The following is a 25292-nucleotide window of genomic DNA, read 5'->3' as shown; positions in this document are numbered from 1 at the left end:
TTTCTCCAGTCATTCTGGTGCTGTTACTATAGCTTTTGTTTGGATTCTGCTTTCTGCTAAACATTGTAATTTAATTGCACTTATCATATTACGCTTTGGACTTTTAAAACTAGATACTTTCCTTGGGTTCTGTGTCACTGGCCAATGCCTCCATTCCCTATGAACAAGAGTTTGCCCTTACCTTCCCAATATCAAGGTAAGTATAGGAAGAGCTAATTTTAATCCCCAAAAATGGGTGGGTTCAGGTTGGGTGGGAAGTCAAAATGTAGAAAATCTGAAACAGGAACCCAACCCATCTTGAACTCGCTTGTTTCTGGTTTTAATGGAGGAGGGATGAGGGGGTGGCAGTGGGCACAGGCAACCAATCCATTCCCAGGGGGTGGTCACTCATTTAAATATTTTATAGGCTGTGTACCTCAGATTTTGTCTCTGTTCCAGCTTTAACACTGGCTGATGGGTTTCCTGGGCCTTGCAAAACCCAACAACTAAAGGGAGACGAGGACTAACTGTAAGGACCAGGAAAGCACTTCTCCAGCACTGTTAGTGGGTCAGGTGGAGCAAACATGTTTTCCACTCCATGCGAATGGAACCCCATCCCGATCACTGACTCCCCCCGTGATCACCTACTCACCCCTGCGATTGACAACTTCCCTGATCACCGACTTTTCCAATCACTAACCTGCCCCTCCCAACCCACCATCTCTGTGCCTGATTTCTCCCTGATCCCCTGAGATCATCCTGCGACCCTCCAAACCTCGTTGTACCTAGACTCCCACACACCCCTGTCTGTGATTTCTACTCTGAGCTGCAGGACACCTACCCATTCCTGTGCTGCAGCCTCTTCTGAAGTAGGCCTCCCAACAAGGGGCCAAGCCTGGCTTCCGGGTGGAGAACCTGTTAAAAAAAAAACATGCAATGGGTGAGTTAAAACCAGAATTCCCACCTCCTGAATGGAAATCCCGACCCAGTAAATATCAAGCCTCAGTGGTTAAACAGAGAATCCATGTTGCTGTACAGAACAGGAATATATCACATCCTACCGCGTGAACCCCTTGCCTTCATTAACCAGAAGAATATACGCATGATCAGACTGTGGCTCCAATAATAAACCACTTGACAAACTTATTGATCATTGGATAGTTAAATGAATAGACTCAGCACAAACAGTAGTAATTGCAAACTTTGTTAAACTTCTCAGGGTCAGAAATAACAAAGGTACTTTTCCCACACTAAGGCTTTTATCATCCCCAGTAAAGACATATCATTTTCCTACTTTTAAGATACAAACTTTATTCAATGCGGAATCTTTGAAATTGACTTTTCCTTTAAAAAGTGTGCTGCAAGATGGCTGCCAAAGGTCAGCTGGCTTGGCCTGTATATTTAAACTGTCTCACTGTCTCGAAAGGACAAAAGGATACATTTCAGACTAAGAGGTGTCAATTACACCCATCCTGAAACCATCAAGCAACATTCATGAATTGAATGGGTTCTTCTGAAACAAAGAAGGAGTGAAGTAGCCACATCATAACAGGATTTTACTCATCCAGAAATTAATGGATGGTCATGGATTCCACATCCTGGTCCATTGTGTAGCCACACCAGGGGAGAGGGGAGAGGGCCATGTGTCAACTAACAAAGACGCTAGTTTGATGGATTTTGACCTTAAAAGGTAACCTTCTGGAGAGAGATTGGGAGATTACAAGAATATCACAGAAAAGCAGTCTAGGGAGGTAAGGAAGGAGCCCTGCTGCTAATTCTACACTTCAACTTGCTGCAGCAGGGAACTGAATGTGACCCACCACATCCAATCTGAAATCTTAACCAACAGAAATCTTCAATGCCTCAACAAGTCAAGACTACAAACAACCCAGGCCTGCATCTTTAAAGACACTGTTCAACAGGTTTACTGTAAACCACAAACGCCTACCACACCTTGAATCCTTATCCATTGCTTTCTATCTATCTTCTCTTGAGAGTGCATGTGAGAGTGAATGCGTGTGTGAGTGGTTTATGAACATTTCAGGGAATGAATATTGCTCAATAAATAGTTCTGTTTTAAACCTACAAGAAAACCTGTCACTGTCTGTTTATTTGATGATAAAGACACTCAGGGGCGAAAGCATCATTTTTACAAAACACAATTGTGATCAGTTGTAAGGTGAACAGTGGGACCCACCCACTTCCCTTACTACCTTTCCATAACACAGTATATAAAACTGCTACTTGAAATATGGTTTCTTTCCCTATGTGGCTGTACACTATCATAGAGTTTCTGACCTGCCTATATCTCCGTTGGCTTCAGGCTAACTACTGCCTTTGTGCAATCTGCACAAGAGATAGCTCTAAGCTCCTTTGAAGATATTCCAGAACAAAGGACATTGAAAACTGTATTTCTCATTGATCAACCAATCACAGGATCCTTGCATTTGAACAAAGTGTTTTTACTCCTTACTGGGGAGCTCATTGATTTATCCTAATCACTCGGAATAGCTTGTGATTGCCATGAATTAGCATTTATCCAGAAGCTGTCAGGACAGTGCTGAGCAGAATAGTGCTAAGACTCTGCAGTTAGCAGATATTAAAATATTAAAACACCTTTTATTATACAGGGACAACTTGTAGACAAATATTAAATCCCATAAAATGGGACATTGCCCATCAGGTGGACTTGTGTATTCTTTTCGGCAGAAATATCTTGTAGTATTTTGACTTTGTGCAACAGTTTAAAACAAGTGATTGTGAATTAGCAGCCCAATTCCATCCCTCCCGATATTTATTTCAATAGTTAACGTGGCTTTCAAAAGGGAATTGAATAAGCACCTGAAGAGAAAATATTTGCAGGGCTATGGGGAAAGGGAAGGGGAGAGGGACTAGCTGAGTTGTTTTTGCAGAGAGTCGGCATGAACACAATGGGCTGAATGACCTCCTTCTGTGCTGTAAACATTCAATAATTTTATGATTCTATGAACTCAACCTAGCATAAAAATGAATAGGATGTTAGCTAGGGCATGCCAACATCCACCACTGAATTCCCAGTTTGTATTCCTATTGCATCAAGTATTGTGATGGGAGAACTGCTTTGTAAAATCTATTGTATGGTGAGGTCGGAATCCATTGGTGCTGCAGCAGGTCCAGTTACTTGGCTTGATCTATGGAATTCTTGAAACTCCACTGCAAAAGGAGGCCATTCAGCTCATGGAACCCGTGCTGGTGCAAACTCATCAACTCGCGCCCTGTCCTTGTTTTTTTAATATTCTTTCTTAACAAATAATGTTTGAATTTCCTTTTAAACTATGTATAGTTTGCTCTCCCTTCCTGCATCTGCATAGACTGTACTCTGGAGAAAACTATTCAGAAATTCCACCTCCTTTATGTTTCAGAGTCTCTGTAACTCACACTCCAGCTCGTGAACTCTGAGCTAGAGTAACTCAAGGCAGAGACAGTTCCTGCAGATGTGGTAATCTGGGACAGTCTCTCTATTCACAAACCTCCATATATCACAGTCCCAACAGACAGCCTGCACTGCCATCGCTGGCTTTATTTATTTATTTAAGCATGTGTTGGTAGTAATTTATTTTCTGATATAATAGAATTACTTAAGATTTAGATTATGTTTAGTGGATGCATTTAGCTTGATTTCAGATTAGTCTTGTTTTTGTTTATTAACTTCTTTACTGTTGTATCACCTTACCTCCTATTTATTACTTATGCATACCAGATTTTAATTTAATGCATTTTAGATCCCTTTAACATTGCTATCCTTGATTTGCTTAATTTTAATTTTATCCCGAGATCTAATTAATTACTCTGATTATTTATTTATCGATTGTATTTACTTATTTACTGTTGACCCTTGGTTTAAATTACTTAACACCCTCTCCCCCTTCTGCACTGAATTCCCACTCTCACCAAATTCCTGTTGCCACTCTGTTTAGCAGATTCTCCCAACTCTGTGGTCACAGCTCTTCAGGCCAAATAAATATCTTGCAGTATTTAGAAATAAAAGTTTATAATGGGGCAATAACAATCAAATTAAATCTCACACAATTAATCCTATACACAGTGTGTATGTTGTGTTAAAGATGTTAGGATGATAGTGGCAATAGTAGGATGTGCAGAATATGTGAGTGGGAGGAGAAGCAGCTGGAGTGAAGTGCGGTATAGTGATTGTAGAAGGGAAGCTGGTGAGGGAAATATAAAAAATACTTGCATTGCACTGCTACAGGATATCCCAAAGCGCTTTACAGCTAATGAAGTTCTTGTAAAGTGTATTTACTGTTGTACTGGGATCTTTTATGTCCATCTGAGAGGGCAGACAGGGTCTCAACTGAAAGACAGCACAGCACTCCCCCAGTTCTGTACTGGATAGTCAGTCTTGATTTTTTAGTTTAGTTTAGTTTAGAGATACAGCACTGAAACAGGCCCTTCGGCCCACCGAGTCTGTGCCGACCATCAACCACCCATTTATACTAATCCTACACTAATTCCATATCCCTACCACATCCCCACCTGTCCCTATACTTCCCTACCACCTACCTATACTAGGGGCAATTGCTAATGGCCAATTTATCTATCAACCTGCAAGTCTTTGGCATTTGGGAGGAAACCAGAGCATCCGGAGGAAACCCACGCAGACACAGGGAGAACTTGCAAACTCCACACAGGCAGTACCCAGGATTGAACCCGGGTCGCTGGAGCTGTGAGGCTGCGGTGCTAACCACTGCGCCACTGTGCCGCCCAGTTTCTGAAGTGAGACTTGAACCCACAAGCTTCTAACTCAGATGCATAAGTGCTACAACTGAGCCATGGATGACTTTTGAATAATGAAGCTGGAGGTGATGGAGGTGTGAGTAGAGAGTAATTGAGAAGCGAGGTAGGATTTTTCTCTTAGCAACTTTGCCAATGTCATTGAAGTTTTTCCTACATTGTAGTTAAGCTGCTGGTATTAACCTCCCCTAAAACCTCTTCCCAATGGTAGCGGAGATATTGCCTGTATGGCTTTCTGCTTACCCCAGCCCTACCCCCTGCCAGGAGAACAGGATCTCCCTCAACCAGTTAACTGTCTGAGTGGCCTCAGTGTATCTCTTCCTACATTACACTTCAAAAGTACTTCATCAATTGTAAAATGCTTTAGGACATCCTGAGGACATGAAAGGAGCTATAGAAATGCTAGTGTTCCTTCACCAGGATGTTGCCTGGTATGAAGGGCTCTAGCTATGAAGAGAGGTTGAGTAGATTAGGATTAGAAAGACGGAGGTTGAGGGGGGACCTGATTGAGGTGTAAAAAATCATGAGAGGTATAGACAGGGTGGATAGCAAGAAGCTTTTTCCCAGAGTGGGGGATTCAATTACTAGGGGTCACGAGTTCAAAGTGAGAGGGGAAAAGTTTAGGGGGGACTCGACAGCTTTTGTCAGCTCGTCCAGAGTTAGCGGCTTGTCCATTCTCTCCCTCCTGCTGTCATCTAAGACCTCTGTGATAGATGACAGGAAGGACTGGGAGGCTCTGCTGTCTGTGGGCTTCGTGTCATACAGCCCAGCATTAAAGGATTTGCTGATCCTTAGTATGTCGGACTGCGAAGACGTTACCGAGCCATCCTCTTCCTTCAGGCTGCTGATAACAGAGCTCTCTCTGTGTACCTTTTGGAAGAAGTAACGCGAGCACGTCTCATCCTGCTCGATGGAGCGGACTCTGGACCGGAAGATGATCTTGGAGGCCTCCGTGGCAAAGAGCGAGGCCTGCTGGCTCTTCACCTCTTGGAGGTCCTCCTTGACCTCGACCTCCATTGACTGCAACCGGAGCAGATTTTGCATACTTTTCTGGAGTCAGGACATTTCCCTCTGTCTCTCTCTCACCCTCTGAACACCTTTGTGGATGAAGAACCTCTTGATGTTCTCCTTGATCGCTTCCCACCAGTGAACTGGAGACTCAAAGAGGGGTTTCACGGTCCTCCAACCTTTGTAATCCCTTTTGAGTTCTCTGGGGTCAGCAGTGTGGCATTGAGCTTCCACGTCCCTCTGCCAACCTGCTGGTCATCCTGTAAGTGACAGTCGGCCAGTAAGAGGCAGTGGTCGGAGAAGAACACCGGCTTGACGTCGGTGGATCCAACCGTGACCGCACGGGACACAAGCAGGAAGTCAATCCTGGAACGGGCAGACCCGTCCGATCTTGACCATGTGTATCTGCGCTGCGCTCCGTCCGCAGGTTTGCTGAAGACATCGTGCAGTTTGGCATCTTTAACTGTTTCTATTAGGAATCTGGACATAGCGTCCAGTTTGCTGTCGTCACTGCCGGATCGTCCAGCCGCATCGATGATGCAATTTAAGTCACCGCCTAGGATGACCGGCCTTGACGTCGCAAGCAGCAGTGGGAGCTGCTGGAAGACGGTCAGCCGCTCGCTGCATTGTACCGGGGTGTACACGTTGATCAACCGGAGCGGAACGTTGTTGTACATTACGTCTGCTTCGAGGAGGCGACCGCTCACCACCTCCTTAACTTCGGAGATGGTGAAGTTACCTCCCCGCAGCAGAATACCCAGGCCAGAGGAACGGCAATCATTACCCCCCGACCAGATCGATGGCCCGTGGGACCCCCATCGCGACCACTGCCTGTAGGTGCTGAGGTGTGGTATTCCACACTCCTGCAGAAACAGTAGGTCGGCTTTGACCTTGACGAGGTAATCCAAGGTTGAAACACATCGCGTAGTAGATTTAATGCTACGCACATTAATGGAAGCAATCCTTACACCCATTTTTTAAAAGTTAGTTGTTGCTTCCCATACCATTTGTCCTTGCTAGTCCCAGTCCTTCGGAATGTTCCTGCATACCCATCGTGTGCGCAAGCTGTTTCACATTAGTTGGGCTCAGAAACCCCTCCTGGTTTTTCATGCAGGGTTTGTTCCGCTGGGGTGACATCGGGGGGGTCTTGTAGGCAGAGAGGATTGGGTTGTCCTCTGCTGCTTCCCTCTGTTCCTCCTCGAAAACATCACTGCCCCCGGCTTCTCGGAGCTGAGGTGCGCCAGACGTGTCTTTGCTCTCGGTGTCCCGGAGCTGGGATGCGTTGGCCACGTCGTTACGTGTGGCGCTTTGGGGTTGGGGCACGCCGGGTCCATCACAGCTTCCCGTGCACGGGGGCTGGGGGGCTTTATCTTCCATCTCCTTGGAGTTCTGCCGCCTCTTTTGAAGGGGCTGTCGTTCCAGCATTCCCCCATCCAGTGAAGAGGAGCTGTTGTAGTCTGTCTCAGAAGGTAGCCTCCTCTTGCCACTGGTTTGGGTGGTGGCCTGTTACGCTTTTGGATGTTTTTTCTTTGTGGTTTTCCTTTGTACCACTTGCCACTGACCTGTTTGTCCATCTGCTGCCTCCTCCTCCATTGATTCTGTCTGTGGAGGAGGGGTTTCTGGGTGCAGGGTAGGTGCAGGGTCGCTGGTTTCAGCTGCCTCCCCTTTCTTCTCCTTCTCAGGTTGAAGGTTGCTCGTCTCCTTTCGAACACCGGACGCCTTCGTCGAACCTTCTCCCGGCCTTTCCTTGGACCTTGCCGCCTGAGCATAACTAAGGCAGCATTTGGGGCAGGTTTTGTAGAGATGGCCTGCCGCACCGCACAAGTTGCAACACTTCATCTGCTTACAGTCCTTGGTCTGATGGCCTTCCTCCTTGCAGTTCTTGCAAACAACCGTGCTGCAGTTTGCCTCCACATGACCAGATTTGCCACAGGTGCGGCAAACTCTGGGCTGCCCTGCATAGACCAAGAAGCCTCGACTTCCCCCAGTAGCAAAGCTGGAGGGAGGGTGGATGATGGCTCCACTGGCATCGACCTTCAAGGTCACCTTGACCTGCCGCTTGCTGGTCCAAATCCCAAAGGGGTCCTTGACATCAGTGCTGCTGCCGGCCACCTCGACGTACCTGGCGAGAAAGGTGAGTACATCCACCACCGGAACATGGGGGTTGGTAGAGGTGAATCGTCACCACCCGGTCCCGTTGTGACAGAAGAGTGAAGAGCGGCTCCGCTGTGAGGATTGACAGTGGCGCCCGGTCCCCTTTCTCCTTGAACGCCTTCAGGAACTTGATGCATCCCGCCACATTCTGGAACGTCACGTCGAAGTATCGACTGCTGGGGAAATCCTGCAGGCAGAAGACGTCCGTCGCTTGAAATCCACAGCAATCGAAGAGAATTTTCTTGATGAAGAAAGTGCGATCGATTGGTGCATCTCCTTCCTTGTCCTTCACGACCACCCGAACGGTGTTGCGCACTCCCTGGCCTGAAGCTCGAAGATTGGTTAAAGCCTACCCAGGATCAAAAGGCAATGATCATGGTCCCTTCTCTGCCAAGTTAGTATTGATAAGAACAGATACTGCACTTATTCTTAGCCAAAAGGCCGAGAAGCGATCTTTTTTGAATGCCTCTCACTGTTCATCTGCAATTTTACCTGATGACAGTTTCAACCAGTTTGCTGTCATCAGTTTCTGTCTCATCCCATTAAAGTTAGCCTTACCAAAATCTAAAATAATTTTGTTAAAATAACATGCATAGGGATTTTACATGATGATCTTAACCAATGTGCTACAAATTGTCACTGTTTTTCTGGTTGTATTCAGAGAATTTATGATGCAGGTTGGGCAATGTTGGAGGAAAAGGAAAATGAAAAGAAACTTGCGAGGAATATCAAGATTAACAAAAAGTTTTGTAATTATAGTAGAACAGAAAAGTTAGTCAAAGTTAATGTGGGTTCTTTAGAAACAGATGCAATTAATACTCCAAATTAAAATAAGGAAATTAGAGGTTCAATGTGCTGTGCTATGGAATGTAGGATGTGGACCAGCCTTCTGATAGCTCCCTTCACCCAGAAAGTTTCCAAGCCATTTTGGGCTTTGTGAGGAGGTGCTAAACAGCAGCCAGGCACTCTCATACAGGGAGGGAAATTCAGAGGAAAATAATTCAGGACCATTTGCACTTAATTTGCAAAAGCTATTTACAGCATAGTTAGCAGCCAGCTATAATACTGCAAGGTAGCAGGAAATAGCGAACTCGAATACTGATCGAGTAGATTCTATGATGGGGAAAATTGTGGAGGGAATGGGCTTGACCTGTGTAAATAGCACAATTTTGTGCTTTCATTTGTTCTTAAAATGTTCTTACAAAAATTGCAAGTAAAATAATTGCCCAATTTAAAATTCTCAAGCAAATAAAATGGCCTTTTGCAGTATTGATAACTACAGCTTGTAGTATTGATAGATAATGCTTAACTGTAAAATATAATTGGCACAGAAATATTTGCACCCAGTATATCTGAAGATAACTCTATGTAACCAGCTGTATTAATAATTCATTTGAGGTATTGCTATTTATGAGACTGCATGACTCTGTGGCCAGGATTTCATGAGTCCCGCAGCATTCCCGATGGCGGAACTGGAAGTCACTGTAACTTCCACCAGGTTTCCCATTTCCCACGGGATTTCATATGTAAATGAAGCATGCGGCGATGTTCACGGGGGACAAGTGGGATTCGGCAGTGAGGACGGCCTTTCACTGGTGGAACCCACTGTTACTGGGCCAAGCGTCATGATCGCCACAGCGATAAAGCATCCTGTGCTTGCAGCCTCAAGCATCAGAGGCATTCCTGTCATGTAAGTCTCTGAATAGAAGCCTGTAAGCAAACTTGAAATCAAACCAAAATGTTTTTGCCTCCTTTAAATTTTGTAAACCAGCAGCAACTTCATAGCATAGACTTCATCTCTGCAGCCCCACTGAAGAAGATGTCAGCCAGCAGACAGTGTCCCACCCCATGGTTCAGTGATGTCTCCCAGCCGGCTCTCTTCCAGGCCGTCAGAGAAAGGCAATAGGTCTGTTTCCCTGCAGATGAAGTGTGAAGACCCCCCTGCCTCACTAAGGTGGCCTGGATGGAGGTCGCAGAGGAGGTTTCAAACAGTGGGGTGACGCGCAGAACCTGGGTACATCGTCGCAAATGCATCAATGATTTGCACAGATCGGCAAGGGTAACTGGTCTTGGCAAAGCTGCTCCACTGTTTGTCACGCTGGCTCTGTCTCTTTAAGAAAGAGGGCGAACAAGGCTTGCACTGGATTGCATGAGCAGCCTTGGTACCATGCACCAAATGATTTTGCGCAAAGTTCTTGATTGGCATTGTTGTTGCGCTTGGATGTGTCATGCGAAACCCAGTCCTGAATGAATGATGGCGATGCATGTTTACAATGGTTGTGATTCTTAACAAAAGAATTCTCATCCCATCTGTACTGTCTCCTGCAGGACAATCACACACAAATCATCGTGAGCGAGTCAGGACAGGAGGAGGTGTACCAGACATAAGAGTGTTGACACCGGCTGAAGAGAAGGCTGCCCAAATAGTGAGAGAGGAGGGAGACAGGGCAATATCAAATGACGAGGCAGCAGCCTCAAGGCGTAAGGATGAAGTTTTATCTTCAGTCTTGCGGACATGTGTGCACATCCACTGAAAGTGTCTGAACTCATGTTCAGCTGATGCTTAATGTGCCTCTGTTTGTGTCTCCATTGCAGGAGCCCGCACTCAAGTCCTGGAATGCTGCGAGGCCCAAGACGACTCCTCTGGGCAGGAAGAGGAAGCCAATGCCCCAGAGAGTGCACCGTCACCTGCCTCTTCTTCCACTTCCGCCAGCACAGATACATCCACATGGTCCACGGAGGATTAGGATTAGAATCTGGGCCACAATCTGGTGTGCACAACACAGACAAGTCCCAGCAGCTGAGGGAGCATGTGCCAGTTGGGTCCTCTGACAATTGGATGACAGCTGGGCACCAGGCCCCTGCTCAGCCCATGCTCATGATGATCCTCTGTTTGTTGCTACGAGAAGTCTGCTGGATGTGCAGCAAAGCCATGCCGAACATATGTCAGAGATGTCTGAGGTCATGCGTGGCTTTGCACATGCCGTGGAGGAGTCCATGCAAGCCATGATGTCAGCCCTGTCCCAGGCATTTGAGCATAGGACTTCCTCAGTTGGGAGTTTGTCGAGCTCCGTGGCGAGTCTGGTTTAGCACTCGAGCCATATGTGATCTGACCTGCACTCCATCACTGTTGCCCTGGGCTCTATGCAGCAGAGTCAAAGTGAGAGGGGGACGAGGATGCTGGATCTCCCTACAGGTGTTCCTTCCCCTCAAGGAGACAGGCAGGTTCCATCATGCACCCAGATGAAGGAGGAGCATGTGCCAGCTTCCCCGCGGCCCTCCTCCCAGGACATCCCCAGGGTAAGCAGCGTCTCATCCTCCCCCGCCCGACATTGACTCCCTTACCTCTAGCAGTCGAGCACGCGGGGGAATCTCAAGCAGCATTGCTACAGACCCACAGTAGGATGGAGCCATCAAGGCCTCATTCCTCCAGAGGATGCCCGCCATGGTCATCCACAGCAATGGGACAATGCACTGAGCAGATTGTCTCCACCTCAGCTGCTAATGTCAGGGTAGCACCTAGACGTAGTGGCAGAAAGAGAAAAATGAAACATTTTTGAGCACAAAAGTGGCACAGGTGATGTCCATATTATTTATTTTATTTAGAGATACAGCACTGAAACAGGCCCTTCGGCCCACCGAGTCTGTGCCGACCAACAACCACCCATTTATACCAACCCTACAGTAATCCCATATTCCCTATCACCTACCTACACTAGGGGCAATTTACAACAGCCAATTTACCTATCACCTGCAAGTCTTTTGGATGTGGGAGGAAACCGGAGCACCCGGCGAAAACCCACACAGACACAGGGAGAACTTGCAAACTCCACACAGGCAGTACCCAGAATCGAACCCGGGTCCCTGGAGCTGTGAGGCTGCGGTGCTAACCACTGCACCACTGTGCCGCCCATTGTGCAACTACTAAATAATTTTCAATACATCTTTATTTAATTTAACATTTGATCCGCTCGAAAATATTTTGCTTGGTTTCAGCTGAAAACAAAGATGTTCATTGGATGCTTATGGCAGAAACACATTGATGCTTGCAAAGCCTCTCAGAAAATGTCCAGTTTCGGTTTCTCATTGATCTCTGCGCCTTCAATCTTCAATGATGGCTGTTTTTCTATTGATGATTACTCACTTTTTCCACTACTGTCATGCTTTACTTTTGTGTTTCTGTGGTCATAACTTAACGCTGCTTGCAGTATAGTTATAGTGTATAGTGGTGTATATGGTGTATAGTTGCATCCATCATAACCAATAGAAGATTTCAACTGCCAATCACATGAAAGTACAGCAATGCTTCGTTAAGATTGCAGCAATGAATAAGACCTGAGGCGTATGTGAATTTCTGTGGGGAATTGTTATATTTCTCCTCCGAACTTTCCTTGATGATGTGGCTTATTGTTGGCTGAAACGTGCAAATACGTGGTTCTCCCTGATGTTCCTTGCACGTCTCTCCATGGTCCTCATACTGATGATGGCATCATTGTCATTGTTGTCCTCCTCCTCACCCTCTTCATAGTCATTCTCATCTGAGGAGGACTGGTGTTCCTCCTGTTCTTCCACCTGCAGAATGTTGCCGTGTTTAAGTACAAGGTTGTACAAAGCACAGCAGACAATGATTTTTTGTGACACCCTCTGTGGTGCGTACTGAAGAGCCTCTCCAGACCGGTCAAGGCATTGGAAGGGCATTTTCACCATGCCAATGGTGTTTTCAATGATGGCTCTGGTGGATGCATGAGCGACAATGCACCTCTCTTCAGCAACATTTTGGGGGTGACGCACTAGTATCATCAACCATGTACAATAGGGGTAATGCTTGCCACCCAGGATCCATCCGTCCACTTCGGCTGGTTCCTTAAAAACTGCTGGCAGCTGGGAGTTCCTCAAAATGTATGAGTCATGACAGCTCCCTGGGAAACATGCGTAGACATGCATGATTCCTCTCCTGTGGTTGCAAACCTGTTGTATGTTTAAAGAGTGGAAGCCTTTGCAATTCACGAAGACAGCAGGCTGGTCCCTGAGAACTTTAACGGCCACATGAGTAGAGTTGATCACCCTTTGCACTCTAGGGAACCCAACGATGGTGCGGAAGCAAGGGGGTGAAAGGTTATCGGGGGTAGGCAGGAATGTGGAGTTGAGGTTGCAATTAGTTCAGCCTGTCATGTGTTCTTTGTGTTATCATAGGCAACACAATGAGGTGCGTGGATTGCAGTTTCTTAAAGATCTCTAACAGGTTTATAAACAGCTGAATTAGTATATACAATAGAGAGCAAACTATACACAGAACCTTTGTCTAGGGTGTTACAGTTGCAGAGTGACTATGGCTCCTAGTCACATGACTATGTGCTGGTACTTACCTCATTCACATACTGAGTTCTTAAAGGGACATCACTCTTGAAGCGATCATACAACATAGCCATGATCTTGTTGAATGGCGGAATAGGCTCATGGGGCCGAGTGGCCTATTCCTGCTCCTAATTCATATGTTCATATGTTCATAAGCTCATATGTTCATAAGGCTGCAGACCTTGCTGCCTGGCTGTCCTCATCTACAGGTAAGTAGATTAAATCATTGGCACATCGAAAAAGGGTATTGGTTACCTCTTTGATGCACCTGTGGGTTGCAGACTGTGATATGCCACATCTGTCACCCATTGATCCCTGGAAGGACGTGCTAGCAAAAAAATTGAGTGCAGCAGTCACCTTGAGGACAAATGGCATGGGATTCCCACCGAAGCCAAGCAGCTGCAGGTCATGCCGCAGGATCCTACAAATTTCTCTGACCATTTCATGTGACATCCTTAGGCATCTCTGGCATTGCCTCTCTGGCATTTGTAGGTAATTTTCCCTTGACCTGAGGATGCGATGACGTGCCAGTGCCCGTCTTCGATAAGGCTGTTCCCAGTTGTTATCATTTGGAGCATCCTCACCTTCCTGTTTTGCCTGTTGCTGGCGCTCAGGCATCATGAGTTGAGGGAAAAAAGCTAGTCTCTTTCTTTTTCTTCTTCCCATGATACTAGACAAATTGGGTGTATGAGACCCCTGTCCCTGTGCCTGTTCTGAACAATAAATAAGCAGAGCATGGCAATTCCGCCCTCTGTTGCCAATGAGCTGAAACATCGAGGCAATGAGCAGTTCCCTTATATCTGCCTTCAAATTTCAGCCAGGTAGAAGACACATCCACGTCATTTGTCTCCTCCCACTCTCCTTGCAATCATTGGAGAATATGGTGCCCCTGGAAATCAGAGTAAGTCTCCCCACCTTCCAGTGTCCTCCTGCAACATTGCAGCTTGAGCCCATGACCCTTGACCCACCCAATGATACTGTTACCCTTCCCTCCATAACCATTGAGTCTCCCCCCATCACTGTGCACAATGTAATCATCAATGTATTCATGCCATCCCTCCCCTGCTCCTACTCCCATTTTTATCGTCATGCCGATTCTTACCCTTGATCCTTCTCACATTGACCTGACCGTTGTTGCTGAGTCTCGTTCCCCTCCATATGAAGCTGTCGAATACCCATCCATTAGTCTTGACATTCCACCCTACAGAATCCATTTGCCTGACTGTGACCGTTCCCTCTGCTAGACACTACCCTCAATTTAACCCACAGTTCACCAATGTTGACAGCACTGATCCCTTACTTTAGGCCCATGCCCAATATTTTCACACTGTAATGCTATAATCCACCCGCCACCCCTCGCAGCCGACAACAGGCAGCTTCACCATCAACAGCAACCATTCCATACCCTGGATGCTCCACTCCACCCTGCCCAATTCCTCCATGCCCCGATCAACCCCTCCCTTCCCTTTGCCAAATACCCTCCCCTGCTCCTCCATGTAGACCCACACCACCATCCCCCTCTCATGCCATTGCCACCAATCCCCTGAGAAGATTCATCCTTTCTGGTGCTGATCCTGGAGGCAAACATCCATTCCAATGCTGGCATTAGTTTTGCGGATGAGTTCAAGAGAGAACAGCACAGACCTGAGACTCAATTGCACAACTCCGACTTCTGCACGCCACAGTGAAACAATTGTGAACCGGGTGGCACAAGAATATCGCTCGCTGTTCACTTAATCAAATATCCCGCCGTCAGGAATCCAAAAAAATATCTTCTGCCTAATTAAATCACCCTGCCCGCCACCAAATCTGCTCTTGCACAGCCCATAAAATTCCACACAGCGTGCCAAATGTGCACATAATGCCTGGACTGCTGTCCTGCAATGCAACTGTCATCAGCGTAAAGGAGGTACCTCATAAACCTAACAAACTGAAGAAGCCTCACAGAACCTAGCAAGATATCTGAATAAATATAATACAGGAATTCTGAGTATTATGATCTTCATCTTGATCCCTGACCCTTGCTGCATTCGTTGAGCGCAGGTAGGACAGCGGTTGGAATGTGACACTAATATAGAAAATGCTGGACTCAGTAGGTTAGGCAGCATCTGTGGAGTATTTTGTTTTTGTATTCGAGTTGGAATGTGACAACTGGCCTCAACATCCCAGAGTTAGAAAGGGAACAAAATGTTGGATTCACAATCCACTGACTGCTGCTATAAACTGCCAAGCAAAGACAACAGCAGGCTTGACTGTGATATCCTCAAAGTCAAGCAATGTGCTGACAATTTCTGCCTTGGCTTGTACCAATAGAGTGAGGTAAAGTACAGCAAAATTATATCTCAGCAAGAATCATTGCCTTCAAGGGAGGAAGGGAAGAATTTTGGTGGAAAATGTACACTAAGAATATTTTAATTGTCTTGCCAATAATCTAAAACACTAATTTACCATAACTATTAGTGACTTGATGTATACCATAAAAAAAACTATGCTAGTTTAATTTTAAAATAAATGTTCAATGCTCCTTAATTTGGGGATTTGATGTGAAGCTTCTCTTAGTGCTATTGTGCGTTTATTTGCTAACAGGGTGCAGAGAAAATTTTGTCAATGAATGAATCAGGGGAGCTGCAAGATCTCTTAACAAAGATTGAGGTAAATATATATTTAAAACAAAAGTGGCATGCTTTAGGTTCAAAAGAAAGTTCAGATTTGTTTAAGTTAGTACATTGCTTCCTATAGTAACAGGTCCAGTGAGTTATTTGCCTCAGATAATTTATTACTGATTTTCTGTAGATTGCTGTTCCTTGAGTTTGGATGATCATAAAACTCACTCTAACATCAGTTGAACTTTTAGATTTTTTTGGGCCACATTTATGATATAGAAATTGTTATTTAACCCTTTCAGAATTGAGTGCTTACTATCTATTTTGTAGTTGCTATAGATTTCTTCAGCTTCTAGAACAAATCACTATAAAATATCTGTTACTCATTTGTTTTTCCTTTAACTATTACACAATTTCAAATATGTTGCAAGCTATAAAAATATTTAAAGGTTTAATTTATGTGTTATTATACGTGGGTATAATTATCCACTAATTTTAGGAAATATAGGCCCTGATATTTACAGGGGGGTGCGAGGGTACAGAGGAGGGTGAAAACAGCCGGGCAATGCGTTGATGCTGGGGATGTGGAGGTCCTATCAAATTTAATGGCAGTATCTCATGATTAATTTCTTCCATTTCCCACCTGGTAACAAGCCCAAATTGAAAGGCTGTCAGATAGAAAAACTAGCAGCAGAAGGCTACAGTTGGGGACGACCCAGGCAGTTGGGTTGTGTGTGGGGGGGGGGGGGGGTGGTGAGGGGGCGGTGGTGGAAAAGCTGGAGATCAGAGATAGGGGGTGAGAGAGAGAGGCCATTAAGGGAGGTGGAAGGCCAGACACTGGGGCTTTTGGGGGGGATTGTGGGAAGAGAGAGGCCATTGTGGGAGGGGGACAGCCAGATCGGGGCTTAGTGGGGAGAGAAGCCATTCCGAGAGGGATAAGGCTCTAGGTCATGGCAGGGGGGAGCCGAGAGATGTCATCACGGGACGGTTGGAGACTGGAGCTGGATGGGGAGAGAGAGGCTGTCATGGGGGTGGCAGGGTAAGGCTGGATATCAGGCCTTGGGGGGAGTCCTGCAATTGTGACTGGGGAGAACATTGATGCTTGGGGGTGAGGGGAAGGCTAGCCGCCATCATGGTAGGAGGGATAGGGAGGCTGTCATCAACAGACGGGAGGCCGAGTGTTTCTTGAGGAACAGGGTGAAGCATGCTTGCTCCTCCTGCAGAAAGAATGCTATAAAAGGCCTTGTGGAGCTGACAACTCACCTCCCTTTCACTGCAGAATTTCCTGAGCTCTGGGAAACCTGGCAACTGTTAAATTGTGCTGTGGGATCTTGATTTTAATAGATTAATGTATTGTCCTGCTTCCTCACAGGATATGTGCTTGCCATGAAGCCTGCAATGGCAGCAGGTGTGTATTTGGGTTGGGTTGCATTCTCCGCTTTTTTATTTTTTACTTCCCCCTAACCCTATCCCATCCCTCATGGCGGGGAGGGAGGGCAGGGGTTAATATTAAGGCTATAGTGTTTTGTGCAGAGTTAATATGTACATATCACTGAGATTTTATGAAATGAGCAAAAATAATGCTTTCATTATTGCACAGCAAATCTTATAATATGCCCTAATCTCAGAACTATTTCGCAAAAAAAAAACACATTTTGTTTTGCCAGTTTGAGGAAGTTAAGACTGAAGAACAATGCATTTTTTGCCAAACAAAAGGACTTCAATAATACACACAGGAGCACAGAAAGACTGTGCTTTAGTGGTGACTATGCCTTCTGCATAATCCTGGTACATACTTCAGAGAGAAGGGATATTGTTATGCATTTAATGCCATGCTACTAAAAGGACATAACATGGGGGGTCCGGTGTTGCCCAAATTGATGCATTCTCCCTCAGACTAGCAGGTTATGGGCCGATATTCATGATTCTAAATGTAACAGACTTCCAATATTGCCTGGAAAAGAACCAAGGAAAAGCTATGTACTGTCATAAAAGGAGAAAAGAAAAAGGTGACAGGAGGTCATCTCTATCCACCATCTTATTGGGAAGGATCCAATTAGACAGGGAAAGTATTGGGTTATTCTGTGGCCAGATTTACCAGAAACATGCTTGGTTTGATCTTGAATCTGTGCTGAATTGACTGATCTCAGCTGGGGCAGAAGTGGGGGTACTACCATTAACCTCAGTGTCCTCAAGATTGTGCGGGGGTGAAATTAGCATTCCTACCCTTGATCACTGTCCATTAAATCCTGCCAGAAGATGTACTTGCATAGATCTTGGAGGATCAACCCTGCAGGCTTAGTTGAATAGCCTGCTGGTGCTCACTGACTAAGCTCACACCTGTAGACAGACCACATTGGAGGTGTATGTGGGAGACTGCTGGTACCTTTTAGAAGTACCTTTGGGAGAGAAGGTGAGAAAACTGAAAAGGTATTAAAGAATAAAATTAAATGTTATGATTATAACATTCTATCCAATGCTTTCTAGAGTGGCTCAGTTGTTAACATGCTGATCTCTAAATCAGAAAGCAGTGGTTTCACATCCTACTTCTGAATTTAAACACTTGAGGCTCAAGTGTAGTAAGAGGGAGTAGTGAACTGTTGGAAGTGCTGACTTTTGGATAAAACATCAAACTGAGGTCTTGTCTGCCCTCTCAGGTGGATGTAAAAGACCCTGGGCTGAATTTAGTCAAGTTGGCAGGGGTCCTAATACTGGACTGAAAAGTGAAGGGAAACCACTTTGGCCCTTTGCATAAAATTGCGGTGGAGGGGGGAGATGGTCGGGAAATGCCCCCCGAGCCTCCCACTCCATTTTACGCACACCCCCCCACCCCCACCACAGCCCGCTCTGTGTTTTGGTGGGAGGGGGGAGAGGGGAGGTGTAAAATTCCAGCCTACATTTCAAAAGAAATTAATTGGCTGTAAAGTGCTTTGGGATGTCTGGTGGTTGTGACAGCTGCTATATAAATGCAAGGTTTCCTTTTTTTCCTATCTAGGTTTCTGCTGAATTTAAGAAACATCAAGGTTTAGCTTTGGTGGATAATGAAATCAAAAATGCAACAGCATTTTCTTAACTGATTCACAAGAACACAAGAAATAGGAGCAGAAGTGGACCATCTGGCCCATCGAGTCTGCTCCACCATTCAATACGATCACGGCTGATCTTGGGCTTCAATTCCACTTTCCTGCCTGCTCCCCATATCCCTTGATTCCCTGCGAGACCAAAAATCTATCTATCCCAACCTTAAATGTATTCAACGATGGAACATCCACAACCCTCTGGGGTAGAGAATTCCAAAGATTCACAACCTTTTCAGTGAAGTAATTTCTTCTCACCTCAGTCCTGAATGATTGACCCCTTATCCTGAGACTGTGCCCCTGTGTTCTAGATTCCCCGATCAGTGGGAACAAACTCTCAGCTTCTACCCTATCAAGCCCTTTCAGAATCTTGTATGTCTCAATTAGATTGCCTGTCATTCTTCTAAACTCCAGAGAATATAGGCCCAATTTACTCAGCCTCTCATCATAGGACTACCCTCTCATCCCAGGGACCAATTTAATAAATCTTCGCTGCACTGCCTCCAGTGCAAGTATATCCTTTCTTAAATGTGGAGACCAAAACTTCACACAGTATTCCAGATGGGGTCTCACCAAAGCCCTGTACAATTTCAGTAAGACTTCTTTATTCCTGTACTACAATCCCCTTGCAATAAAGGCCAAAATGCCATTTGCTTTCTTAATAGCCTGCTGCACCTGCATGTTAAGTTTGTGCGTTCCTTGTACGAGTACCCCCAAATCTCTCTGAACATATGTACATATGAACATACGAATTAGGAACAGGAGTAGGTCACTCGGCCCTTCAAGCCTGCTCCGCCATACAAAAGTTCATGGCTGAACTGATTACTCCACATTTCCCCCTACCCCTGATAACCTTCCACCCCATTTCTTATCAAGAATCTATCGACCTCTGCCTTAAAAATATTCAAAGACTCTGCTTTCGCTGCCTTTTGAGGAAGAGAATTCCAAAGACTCATGACCCTCCGAGAGAAAAAATTTCTCCTCATCTCTGTCTTAAATGGGCGACCCCTTATTTTTAAGCAGTGACCCTCTAGTTCAAGATTCTCCCACAAGGGGAAACATCCTTTCCACATCCACCCTGTCAAGACCCCTCAGGATCTTATATGTTTCAATCAAGTTGTCTCTTACTCTTCTAAATTCCAACGGATACAAGCCTAGCCTGTCCAATCTTTCCTCGTAAGACAGTGCGCCCATTCCAGGTATTAGTCTAGTAAACCTTCTCTGTACTGCCTCCAACGCATTTACATCTTCCCTTAAATAAGGCGACCAGTACTGTATACAATACTCCAGATGTGAATATCAACACTTACCAGTTTCACACCTTTTAAGAAATATTTTGCTCTTCTATTTTTATGACCAAATTGAAAAACGACACACTTCCTGACATTATATTCCATTTGCCATCTTGTTGCCCACTCACTTAACCTGTCTATATCACTTTGCAGCCTCTCTACATCCTCCTTGTAGCTTACCTTTGCACCGAGCTTTGTATCAACAGCAAACATAGATACATTACTCTCTGTCTCTTCATCCAAGTCATTAATATAGATTGTAAATAGCTGAGGCTCCATCACTGATCCTTGCGGCACCCCACTATTCACTGCCTGCCAACTTGAAAATGCCCATTTATGCCCACTCTCTGCTTCCTGTCTGTTAACCAATCCCCTTTCCATGTTAATATATTAAACCCAACACCATGAGCTCTTATCTTGCTTATTAATCTTTTATGTGGCACCTTATCGAATACCTTTTGAAAATCCTGGTATACTACATCTACTGGTTCCCCTTTATCTACCCTACTAGTTACATCCTCAAAAAACTCTAATAAGTTTGTCAAACAGGATTTCCTTTTTATAAAACCATGCTGACTTGTTCTAATCGTACTCTGCTTTTCCAAGTGCAATGTTAAGACTTCTTTAATAATAGTTTCCAGCATCTTCCCAATGCCAGATGTTAGGCTAACTGGCCTGTAGTTCCCTGTTTTCTCTCTACCTCCTTTCTTGAAAAGCGGCATAATATTTGCCAACTTCCAATCTGACGGGACCAATCCTGAATCTAAGGAATTCTGGAAAATCACAGCCAGCGCATCCACTATCTCTGCAGCTATCTCTTTTAGAACCCTAGGATGTAGGCCATCCGGTCCTGGGGCCTTGTTAGATTTTAGTCCCTCAAGTTTCTCCAATACTTTTTCTTGGCTGATATCAATATCCTTAATTTCCTCACTCTTTTTAGCCCCGTGGTTACTGCCTATTTCTGGAATGATACTTGTGTCTTCTACTGTGAAGACAGACACAAAATATTTGTTCAATGACTCTGCCATTTCCTCATTCCCCATGATGATTTCTCCTGTCTCTGCCTCTAAGGGACCAATGTCTACTTTAGCTAATCTCTTCCTTTTTATGTACTTATAAAAGCTTTTACAATCTGTTTTTATATTGCTGGCTAGTTTACTCTCATATTCAATTTTTTCCCTTTTTGTCAACTTTTTGATTTAGATTTAGATTTAGAGATACAGCACTGAAACAGGCCCTTTGGCCCACCGAGTCTGTGCTGGCCATTAACCACCCATTTATACTAATCCTACACTAATCCCATATTCCTACCACATCCTTACCTGTCCCTATATTCCCCTACCACCTACCTATACTAGGGGAAATTTATAATGGCCAATTTATCTATCAACCTGCAAATCTTTTTGGCTGTGGGAGGAAACCGGAGCACCCGGAGGAAACCCACGCAGACACAGGGAGAACTTGCAAACTCCACACAGGCAGTACCCAGAATTGAACCCGGGTCGCTGGAGCTGTGAGGCTGCGGTGCTAACCACTGCGCCACTGTGCCGCCCTTTGGTGGCCCTTTGTTGGTTTCTAAAATGCTCCCAGTCCTCAGACTTGCTACTATTTTTTGCAACATTGTAAGCCTCTTCTTTTAGTCTATCAACCAGTCTAATACTCTCCTTAACACCCTGAGTGAGCCACGGATTGGTCTTTCTTGACGAGTTTTTGTTTTTGAATGGAATGTACCGTTGTTGAACCCTTTGAATTGTTTCTTTAAATGTTTCCCACTGTTCATTTACCGCCATACCTTTTAGTTTATTTACCCAAATAACCTTAGCCAGTTCTCTCCTCAGACCTTCGTAATTGGCTTTGTTTAAGTTTAAGATTCTTTGTGATTGAAATATGCCACTTTCAAACTTAACATGAAATTCATGGTATCATGATCACTATTTCCCAGTGGATATTTTACTATGACATTGCTTATTAACAATTACATTGTTAATTGTAACAATTCATTACACAATACGAGATCTAAGATAGCTTTATCCCTCATTGGTTCTACAATGTATTGCTCCAAGAAACTGTTACAAAAGCACTCTACAAATTCATCTTCTAGACCGCTGTTGCCAATTTGTTTGTTCCAGTCTATATGCAGATTAAAGCCGCCAACAATTACTACATTAGCTTTTTTACATGCTCCAATAATTTTCCATTTAATGTTCTGTCCAATAATATAACTACTGTTAGGGGGCCTGTAAACTACTCCCACCAGTGTTTTCTGACTCCTGCTATTCCTAATTTCCACCCAAACTGATTCATGATCGTCTGAGGCCAATCCCTTCCTTATGCCATCCATTATTATCAGGGCTACCCCTCCTCCTTTGCCATTCTGTCTGTCTCTCCGAAATATTGTGTACCCTGGAATATTCATTTCCCAACCTTGATCTCCTTGTAACCATGTCTCGGTAATGGCAATTAGTTCTAGAACATTTACCTCTATTTGTGCCACTAGTTCATTTATCTTATTACAGATGCTTCATGCATTCAGATAAAGGAAATTTAATTTCATTTTTTTACCTCTATTTCCTGCAATGACCTTATTTGCCAATGTATAATATTTGTTAAACTTTCTGTCCCTTCCTGTCCCATTCTGTTGGGAGTTACCCACATCACTATCCTGCTCCGATGCCCTGACCTCTCTTTGGATTTCTAAATTTCCCTTTACCAAAATCCAACCCCCCGCCATCTCTGCTAGTTTAAAGCCCTGTCCACAGCCCTAGTTATGCAATTGGCCAGGACACTGGTTCCAGCCCAGTTCAAGTGAAGTCCATCCCAACAGAATAGCTCCCTCTTCCCTAAGTACTGATGCCAGTGCCTCAAGAATTGAAACCCCTTCTTCCCACACCACTCTTTGAGCCACATGTTTAGTTCTCGAATCTGCTTGGCCTGTGCCAATTTCCTTTTGGCTCAGGTAACAATCTGGAGGTGATTATCTTTGATGTTCTGTGTTTTAGGTTGGACCCTAAGTCCTCAGATTATCTAAGCAGAACATCGTTCCAGTCGTCTTTTTCACTTTATACCCATATGACCTTGGTGACATTGTGACAAGATGTCCTCTCAGAGAGCTTTAGGCACAATCACTTGTCTTCCCTTGAAGGTGATGTCTATGAGCTACCGAGTTCATCCCTATAAGGCCAGAAGCATCAGAGGGTTTCTGGGACCTCTTTTACCTTTTCAGGCCAGCTTTCTACAATGGCTTTCCACAGGGCCTTCAGTTGTGGATCATTGGCTGTTTCTGATTGCAGTTGGTCACATTTGTGCTGACCAAAATGCAATAAATCGATTTTGAGCACATCTTCCACCTCAATGTCCATGCTGTCTACTTGTAGATCCAGTGGAACTTCTTCATTCTTGCTTGGGTTTGGAAATCTGTTCAGTGTATTTGAGGTGACCATTTTGGTACCCAGTTTGTAGTAGACGTCGAAGTCGTACCCCCGTACCTTCACTAAGAGCCGCTGTAGTCGAGGTGGTGTGCTTGTCAATGGTTTGCGCCAGATCATCTCCAGTGGTTTGTGGTCGGTTTCCACAGTGAACTGCTTACTGAACAGGTAGGTGTGGAACCTTGTGATCCCAAATACCAGAGCAAATGTTTCACGCTCTATGCTTGAGTAATTGGATTGTGCAGGGGATAAACACTTGGACGCGAATGCTATTGGTTTGCCATCCTGCAGAATGCAATCTCCTAGCCCTTTTTGTGAGGCGTTGACTTCCAGGGTTGTCTTCTTCCTTGGATCAGAGTACTGCAAGGTACAGGTTTCTGCTGACACTGCTTGTTTGAGAGACTCAAACATATGTGATGGTCCTCCTACCATACATATGGTATGTCTTTCTTTAAGAGTTCTCTCAGTGATGATGCTTTGCCAGAGGAATGTATGGTACCAAGAAGTTGAAATATCCAAGAAACAGATCTTGACTGACAGATAAGCTGAAGGATAGTCTCTGGAAGCAGTATCTTCCAAATGGTATTCTGAAGGCGGTGACTTTTTGAGACTCCTTAGCTAGCCGTACCAACCAATGTCCATGTTTAGCACCAACTTGGAGAAGAATTTGACTCCTGTGAACTTGGGATTCAATTCTTCTAATATCGGAATCTTATGGGTGCATCTCTTTAGGGAGAAGTTTAGATGCTTCGGATTTAGATCTTGATTGCGTCATCCTTCTTCAGTACGCATGTAATTGAGTTGCACCAGTCGGTGTGATGATGCATACGATGGATGATGCCATTGTGTTCCATGTTCCATGTTCCACGTCATCTAACTTAAGCTTCTCTTGTATGTTCAGGCTGCAGTTTCTGGGCGGGGGAGGTTGATTGACAGAATTACATCCTCTCCGAGGTGCAGTACGGCATCGCCTTTGAAATTTCCTATTGAACTTGTTGTAGGTCATGGACTGACTCAATGTGGGTACCCTTGGTCTCTTCTGCTGTAATGGGTATCTTGGTGACCTCATAGATGGTCACAATGTTGAGGTCCTGACACGCTGGTAGTCCTGCCACTACTAGGTAGGATATTTGTGATTTCCATGCTGACTTGCCATGGCTGCATTGCATTGTTAGTGTGGCACTGCAAGGAATGGGTAACCTGCTGCATGCAGATAACTTGGCACTTGTCAGTTGTATCATTGATTTCCAATGACGTCAGTACTGGTGGGTGTCATTCTTAACCCTGAGTATGTGTTTGCCAAGACAGCTTTCTTTGGGCACATGATGTTAATAGTGGCGAAAGCTTCCAGTTGTTGGACTTCATCAACATGGTGTGTCAGATTCACAGTGTGAATCACCTGTTCGTCCTTTGGCTGAGAATTGCTTTTCGTTGAGCCTTGTCTCAGGTCTGTTAGGCTGTGGACTTCGTGTATCATTTTGCATTTATGCTGGTCTCTGGAGCTCTCCTTGCTACTATTGCCTTATTTCTGCACCTGTCATCTATTTCTCTGTGCCCTGCTGTGACCTCTGGCTGCGTCTTCGGAGCCACATTTCTTGCATAGGCGCAACA

General features: G+C 45.0%; 1 protein-coding gene and 1 pseudogene across 1 annotated transcript in view; one reads left to right on the top strand and one right to left on the bottom strand.

Moving 5' to 3' along the window:
- Positions 1 to 25292, top strand: part of grxcr1a (glutaredoxin and cysteine rich domain containing 1 a) — a 92232-nt gene that overhangs the window by 40357 nt on the left and 26583 nt on the right. Inside the window, exon 3 of the mRNA XM_068028728.1 lies at positions 15871 to 15936. Within this exon, the coding sequence (XP_067884829.1) occupies positions 15871 to 15936 (66 nt within the window). The remainder of the gene's footprint in view (positions 1 to 15870; positions 15937 to 25292) is intronic.
- On the bottom strand, positions 8255 to 8382 carry LOC137377832 (U2 spliceosomal RNA; annotated as a pseudogene).

This window comes from Heterodontus francisci, chromosome 1 (genome assembly GCF_036365525.1).
Source record: "Heterodontus francisci isolate sHetFra1 chromosome 1, sHetFra1.hap1, whole genome shotgun sequence".
NCBI lineage: Eukaryota > Metazoa > Chordata > Chondrichthyes > Heterodontiformes > Heterodontidae > Heterodontus > Heterodontus francisci.
This window is presented reverse-complemented; position numbering and strand designations above follow the sequence as displayed.